Raw genomic sequence first — 8,337 nt, forward strand, 5'->3', positions numbered from 1 at the left:
TATAAGTTATTTTGAGTTATTTATTTCATAACAATGGATTTTCTTTATTGTTGGTGTTTTGACTGACATGAAAAAGTAATACATTCTGTCATGATGTATTTACACTGTTGCCTGCAACAGTTCCAAACAATGTTGCAAGTCTTGAAATGCAGAATTCAACACACTAGTATAAGAGACATTGCTTGAAAATGCTTTTATTACTATATGGTTTCAAACTATAAGAAAGAAAAATTGGTCTAAAAGAAATAAAACAACTCGAAACCTACGGAACAACTGAAACGCACTGTAAGCATATACATTATTCACTATGGGGAACATCATTTAACCCTAAACAGTGGTGCAATATTTAAGAACCGACATTAAAAGATGTTGCAATTTGACCTCAGCCCTTCCTTTTGCACTGATGCTATTTAACATCTGATGTCTAGAGTTGTCGCCGACTAGTCCACAAATGAGTCTTTATTCCCAATACGTAAAAACTGAGCACATTTTGGGGTGATTCTTTGCCAGATCTCGGCATTTAACTCAGGCACATACACTCCCGGTGTAATTTCAATCGCTCTGTTGCGAACAACAGTCCTTCATTGTTTGCCATGAAAGTTTCTTTACTTTTCATCCAGTTGACCCAAAACGAAGCCAGAAAAGAACAAAGAAAGAACAGCTTACAGTATCCAGACGCTCTGCCTGCTACTTCGTACTGATTTAGTGGAGCCCTGTTCATTGACTCGTTCTCCGGGGAGCAGACCTAGTGCTGTCTTTACAGTCTCCAGATCAGTACAAAATCAGATTTAGTTTCTTTGAAACATACCTTCATCTGTGATGAAGCCAAAAGCCAAATGAAAGGGACAACAATGCAATTCCATTGTTGTGGGAGGGGGTGACAGGTCATATCCACTATGTTCTGACAGTGCAGAAGGCCGAAAAAATCTCAAATAAGCTCCTCTGAGATCTTCTCATCGCTCCTTTCTGTCCCTTCTTCTCCCTCTTTTTCAGGTTTAGTTGACGGTGGGCACCTGATTGAGGCTGTATTCTTTGGCTTTCAGTCTCAGGTTGGCGATGCTGTTGGCCATGTTCATTCCCTGGGTGGAAGTGGCGTTGGCACAAGTGGGTGGGTAGGTTGCCATTGCGCTGAAAGGAAGATACGAAACAGATTTCTAGAGTTAGAGTTGTGTAAATGTTTATTTAAATAAGTGAAATATTAAAAATCCATCCCCAAATCTTAAATCCTGTTCTGTTGCTCAAACAGCAATATAAGGCAGGACATGGATTTTTCTAATGGCTTTAATTGAATCCATAAATAGTATTAATCTTGTTTTAAATTACAAGCTTTAAAAAGAAAAGTGAAAAAAGTACTTGCTTTCTGTGGGCAGCATTTTCTGTGGCATTCGCATTGGCCCTCCCTCCGGCCTTGGGTACCAGCTTAAGAATATATAAATACTGCGTTAATATAGTAAATGCATCATATGTGCACAGTGATGTGTTAGGTGTGCATTGAAATTGTGTAAGCATGTTTTATTGGCACGATTGCTGGTCAAATGTATAGACAGAAAGTGTTCCCAGTCTAGTTGCGTATTTCAGCTGCTGGGAAAAGAGTTTGGCCGGAGAGGCAGGGTTAGTTACTCTACACGCCATTTAAGTATAAAGATTACTGTATATCACAACCGGTGGAATTAGAGACACAAAAAATCCTGCCCAATAGACTAGTTATTGTGTATCTTATGACCCAAATGTCATTGGGGGCACGAGCGGATTTAATACGGTTTGTTTTCAGATTATCACTTCATCAATAGGGGTTCGGCCCACCAACCTTTCAACAGAGAGCGATAGAAAACAACTCTGTGTGTTAGCTCAGACTACATTATGTTTCCATTTTGTTTGTTTGACGTCCTAGCTCTAAGACTCCCTAAAATTAACAATATTTTTCGATGAGAAAAAGCTATGGAATTAGATTGTGAAGTACTGTAATTGAAAACCATCAAGAGTAAGAAAATAAATGCAAAAATGGGGTCAACTGGAGAAGTACAGTAAGAGCTGGCACAACGTGTTAAAGCTGCGAGTGGCAGACGTATACAGAATTAAAAAAGGAAGATGCAAGAATTTCGAGGGTTGTTGACGGTTTACCTGTATGGAGCGGTACTCCCCCAGGAAAGGTAGTCGTTGGGACGTGGTGCGGGCCGGGGAACAATGGGCTGCTCCACGGCCGTCAGATCTCCCGAGTAGGATTTGAGGAGCGAGGCGTTCTTACTGGCCAGCATCGCCCGCTCATTACGTCGAAACTTTGCCCGTCTGTTTTGAAACCACACCTATGAGAGCACAACCCGAAATGATACGGTATGGTGGTTAGACGGGATATATATCGCACTGTGATGAAAGACAAATTGTACGGTAAACCAGATTCTTACAGTGGAAACATAGCTGGTATAGTGTTTTCTGCATCACAATTTTTAAAAAATGATATCAAGACTAAAAAAAGTTTGTGTTTTGGTTCCATAGCCGATTATACTTAAGCTTTCTTATTATTGTTATGTATGGTGGTGGTTTACAGATTTTCTTTTCTTATTCATTACCGATATTATGATTCTGCACAATTTTAAACCCATTGTGCTTAAATAGCTAACGTTCAAGTTCATGTAAACACTAGGCCTACACTATTTTTCCAGAAAGATCTTTTAACCAAAACCTCATCGAGGCCCTGAGATTTTTTCCCTGATTCTAATTTTGCGTTTAAGAACAAATAGCTTTATGAGCTTTTCTGTATATTCAATGCATGTTTGTCCATCTACATTTTGACGTCAAGACCCAAAAATAATCATCAAATCTATGCTAAATTGCAGCACTTTTTGGATATCCAGCATTAACCTGTGCACACCTGTTTGCAGAAAAACCATCAGAGGCCTGCAGAACGAGCTCTGTGAAATAAGGCCGGCTGTGAAACATGGTTGAAGACGGAGCCGGGAGCCCAGATCTTGAAGCCAGCACAGTGCTTGGTGGAGGCACAGTGTCCGGTTACGCAGCGCCTCAGGAATGAGCTTTGAGTCTCTTTTATCCAGTATTTCTGTATCGCTCCCTTTCTGGGACACATTAATTGCAGATGTGTTTGTTCTCGTTTTCCCTCTTCTCCGTTCTCTTGATCTATAAACGGGAATAATCCCCATCTTTCTAGAAAAACATTCTCATTACAGGAAAATGTGGAGACTGGCTGCAACCTACAGCATATGTACGGATAGGGATAGTGATCGAGCGAGGATTTTTAAACACTGATGATGGGGCTGATGACAATGAGACTGCAGTGTGCTGACAGTGATGGGCGTACAGTCACTTTCCACTGTAAATACCTCTCTACTGGAACCTTCAATTTGGCATGCGAAATCTTTTTCAATCTTAAAAGTATTTAAATGTTTTAATTTCTAAACGTCACTGATGTATTTAACGCAAAGCTGCCATGCAATTAATATTTTTTAAAAATCTATTTGATATGACTCTTGTTCTTGAAGTACATTTTCTCTACAAACTTCACCTACAGAACATGTCTCCGGAGACCGTTCAATCTCACCTGAACTCTAGCCTCAGTGAGGTTGACCCTGCGTGCCAGGTCCTCTCTAACAAAGGCATCGGGGTAGTGTGTCCGCTCAAACACTCGCTCCAGTGCCTGCAGCTGGCTGCTGTTGAACGTGGTTCTGTTCCTTCGTTGTTTCCTCTTCTTCTTCTCTTCTGAGTTTAGCTGCTCATCTGGTAACGCACACACACATGTACAGTTATTCAGCGTATCTCTTGCTTGTTGTTGGCTTATCTTGGGTTTGTAAATAATTTAGGGTATACTGTGGTTCATTAGTGGGTGTTTGTCATGTTTAAACTTTATATATTATAGTTAGTTACATTTACACATGAACTATACATTTGTTTTTGTATGTGCAATCCCTGGGTTCGAACCCATGACCTTGACGTTGCTAGCGCCATGCTCTAACCACTGAGCCACAGGAAGGCTAGTTATTGTTTTTATTAATTATTATTATTGACATTTTTCATCTCTCCTACTGTTGATGTGCTGTTCTACAAATTGTGAGATGCAATTGTGGAACAATAGGAAAAAATGCAACAGCGACTCCGGCTTTTTAATTGTCATTTAGATGTATTTAATATTATGCCTTATAAAATGTTTTTTTTCATATACTATATTTTTGTGTAAATAAATATTTAATAATTAATTATTCCATACTTTTTTACTGTTTTCATATGGCCCGAAAAACAACAATATGAATAATTGTCCTTATGAAAACATATAAAGCAAAATAACAAGACAATAAACAATGTGATTCCTGTCATTACTGTACAGAGTATAAATTTGTTTTATTACCTTGGATGATCCTCTTGAGATCTTAAAGCAATCTGAGTGTTTTTTCTGTTTTTACATCATTAGGATGTTTTAACATTTGTTGCTTGTGCTATATTTTTTACTCTGGTTGCATCAAAGAAGAGATGTATAAATACTGAGAGAGTGCTCAGAAAAAAAACAGCGCCTTTCTATAGTTTGACCAGGATCTAGCATACAGCAAAATGATCTTTGTTTTGTTGAAGCAATGCCTGTTCACATCACAGTAGCCTCACTTCACAGCCAAAAGCACAAAAGTTACTTAGACTCTCTTGAGACTCAATAATCACCTAACTGACAGAACACAAGCTGTAGTCCACACACAAACTCTGTTCATATTACAATTTGAAAATAGCTGTTCAACATTAAACAAGTTAATTCCATCATTTGCAAAATTCTTCACACCTAACACAATACCAACAATGCAAAACAACAATAAATTCGCTTTGATAGGAGTGCCATCTTGCTTTTCCTCCCACCAGTAAATCAATCAAAGTTTTCCTAAAAGAAAGCCTGATGAAAATGTGAGGCCTATGTGTATAGCATGGGTTAAGAATGATCTTTTGGAAATCTATTGAAAAGATTGTTAAATGGCAGCATTTTATTGGTCTGATTCAGCAGATTGTAAAGGTCAGTTTGATTACATTTTACAAGTCCTGTTTACTACAATTAAATTAAAACATCAGGCTTGTTATTTACAATACTTAAAATGCTACTAAATTACATCATAAATACTGACAAACAATACACCGATCTATAAATATACATTTTAAAAGAAGACTTGTTTACATTCCACATCTGTTTAGTCATATGTTAATTATAACCCTGTAGGTGTGATTTCTCCGAATTAAAAAATATTTTATAGCCTAAAGAATTATAGGCCTACATTTATTTCAATAGTTACATTTTTAGATTGTTCCTTAGGCCTACCAACGAGGATCAGTTAAAATTTTTGAGTTTATTTATTTTGAGCAGTTATTTGTTATATTGAAAATATGTCCTACCTTTAATTGCGTAAATAGTTTTGCTGAACTAATGCACTATACACGCAGCGCCATAACGCGCGCTGCTTAATAAGCCTAAACAATACAGACTCGTGTCAAAAAATGTAATCCTGTTGATAATCAGTTGATAATGATTTCCTGAGTAATTTTGACTAAATTATTTCAGGATTGAGGCATTGTTTTTTTTAAAATACTACGAATAAAATGAGGATTATATATGAAATAGCGCGTTTAATTGGCAAAACAACGAGAATTTACAAGACAGTCTATTGATTTAAGAAAAGAATAAATAAATAAAATGTATTTAAGAAAAAGAAAAGAAGCAATAAATAAAAGCAGTTATGCGTAACAAATATTTTTTTTGACAGAGACATAATATATTTTATATGTATTATTAAGCTTTATTTGTTATCCATAAAAATACTTCTTCAATGTACAAAAACGTTATGGCAAGCAATACACAATTTATGGACTGACAGTTTGCTGTTTGATACCTTAATCGCAGATGTTGGGATGCAATATACAAATTATGGTGTTTAAAATTGACTAAAAGGTTCGGAAATTTATCGATTTGACGTTGTCTTTGTTTTTGCTTTGATCGTATTTTATCGTTTATATTTTCACTATACAAAACAAATCTAAAATTACAGGCATTTTACACATTTGTGTAATTGTTATGCAAATTATCTAGTCGAATTCGTTTACCAAAATGGTTATTAAAGAGCAATTCTTTAAACACAAAGTAATACAAATGATTGAAAATTATTGAAAGGTAAAAGAAAGGTATTGATGGTGACAGGCCACGTTTTAATGTCTATGCTATCGTTTACTATTTGTTTTTATAGAAAAAAACTTCGCTCATATGGGATTTCTTTCGTTATTTTTCCAAAAACAGTTGTTTTGTGCATATCTATCTATCTATCTATCTATCTATCTATCTATCTATCTATCTATCTATCTATCTATCTATCTATCTATCTATCTATCTATCTATCTATCTATCTATCTATCTATCTATCTATCTATCTATCTATCTATCTATCTATCTATCTATCTATCTATCGACCTGAGATATGTTGTGCTGAACCAGCACTTACTCTCTTGCTGCGTTGTGTCGCTGCCACTTGTTAAACCGGGAGATTCCAGCATAGTCCTGCCCGCGTCTCCCACATTCTCGTCCGTCTGAGATCCGACCATTTCCCTGGCCTCCTCTAGATCCAACAGATGGCTCACCGAGAAGTTCTTTTTGGCCTGCAGGTTTTCCAGGTTGGCTGTAATGGGACTCTCCAGTCTGCTGGATATGGTTGCTTGTCTGTCCATTACATGTGCATAGCTAGAAGTCATGACGCAAATACGAAACAAGAGAAAAAAGCGGTGCCGCGGTATTAGGTTGACCAAACGGATCCTCCTTGCATATATTTGAAAACAAACTCATATAAAGCAGCGCCTCCAAAGCGACTCGAGATGACGACTGGTGTTCTCTATGATAGCTACCTATAACGTAAATCCAGGTGTAAGCGTTTCAAGTCTATGTAACTTTGTGGAACTTAATATAACTGTGAAGTCCATGAACTATGTTGAATCCTTTCACGCAATAAAATCTGCAAAAGTTTGCTCAGCACGGTGGTTCATAGGGGAAAAACTCCACGAGCTCCACGCAGTTGTTGACTGAGTGCGAATCCAGAAGTGCTGATGCCTTACAGATGCATGTGCGTAAAGCGGGCTGGCTAAATGCAAGAGGAGGCTGGACACTCCGCCGCCTTCCCGAAGCTGTTGGCTCTCTCCTCTGCTCCACGCCGTTCTCTGTTCAATCATGCACACGCATACACGGGAACGCACGCTCTGGCACTTCAAACGCTGCGCGCACTGGCATGCAGTGGAGTGGATTGTAAATGAAAAATGGAGACCCCTGGGAGAGAAGATGAAGCTGAAAGGCTCTCGTAATTACGTGGCAAAAGACTCTGTGCTGTCTTTGACGTTTAACAGCCCCCCTCCCTCCTTCATCACGGCTTTCCTCATGTTAACCCTCCCCGATCTCTGAAAATCACATATCACTCAACGATTATGATTTCACTCAACAAAACTGACAAAGAAATTCGAAGAATGTTTAGTTAGTCAGTGGTGGCACATATGCATTGTAGACTTCGTCAAATATTAAAATGATGCACCAGTCGAGTTGATTCGTTCGTCCCGTGACCTTACGAATGGAAATGGGAGTTTACATTTAATATATCATAAAGAAATAAATAGAATGCATAAATTCTAAAAAGTATACGAAAATTGACGTCACAGAGAGTGAGTTGTAGGCTACTTTACGAACGAAGGCAACATTCATTGGTCAAGGTTATAATGTTCAAGATGCTAACCGACGCTTACATTAACGTATTTGTTATCTTTGAAACAAATAGCTGGGAAATGTCTTACCACTTGCTGAGTTATAGGCTAAGTTTGGTTTTCACAAGGTAGATGTCCATGTGTTTCAATGGCAAGAATAGGCTCCTCACTGACACAGATATCCCGTAGCTTGCAACTCCAGATCTGGGAAAAGAGCACTTGATGCCATCAAAGGAAAACGGATTGAAACCAGATGTGCTGCTTTCGTTCTTTCCATGTATTTAATTAAGCCGCTGTTTGGGATGGAGTAGACCTTTTTCATCATTATAGTTTTCCCTCCACATTCCCTCAGCTGCCGGAGCAAGCGACTTCTCATAAAGGCCTGCTGTCGGGTAGGGGATCGCGCAATAGGAGACAATCTGTAAAATTGATGCTTTAACCAGAAAACGTTTTTTGCACTCAAATGTCCAAACTTTGTGGCATATGTCCGTCATCATTTGAGCAGGCATCCCAAATAAAATAAATCGCGCGTGTTTGTTTATGGCCTGTGAAATCTTTAAAAAAAAATTATTTCCAGTTTCACGATGGATTTGGGGTAGAGCTCTTGTTGTAAATGTAAAACTTCTATAT

The 8,337-nt window shown here is 38.0% G+C and overlaps 1 protein-coding gene across 2 annotated transcripts; it reads right to left on the minus strand.

Moving 5' to 3' along the window:
• On the minus strand, positions 1 to 7,366 carry prrx1b (paired related homeobox 1b). 2 transcript variants are annotated; one of them, XM_057353052.1, is made up of 5 exons: positions 6,471 to 7,365; positions 3,554 to 3,729; positions 2,122 to 2,303; positions 1,358 to 1,419; positions 1 to 1,128 (listed from the first exon to the last, which is right to left on the minus strand). In XM_057353052.1, the coding sequence occupies exons 1-5, from the start codon at positions 6,715 to 6,717 to the stop codon at positions 1,073 to 1,075; spliced, it is 723 nt and encodes a 240-aa protein (XP_057209035.1). In that variant the 5' UTR covers positions 6,718 to 7,365; the 3' UTR covers positions 1 to 1,072. The 2 variants fall into 2 exon arrangements, with proteins under 2 accessions (XP_057209035.1, XP_057209034.1); XM_057353051.1 differs by lacking the exon at positions 1,358 to 1,419 and having other exon boundaries at positions 6,471 to 7,366.
• Between the last annotated feature and the right edge of the window lie 971 nt (positions 7,367 to 8,337).

The sequence above is a fragment of the Triplophysa rosa genome, linkage group LG15, assembly GCF_024868665.1.
Source record: "Triplophysa rosa linkage group LG15, Trosa_1v2, whole genome shotgun sequence".
In the NCBI taxonomy this organism is placed as follows: Eukaryota; Metazoa; Chordata; class Actinopteri; order Cypriniformes; family Nemacheilidae; genus Triplophysa; species Triplophysa rosa.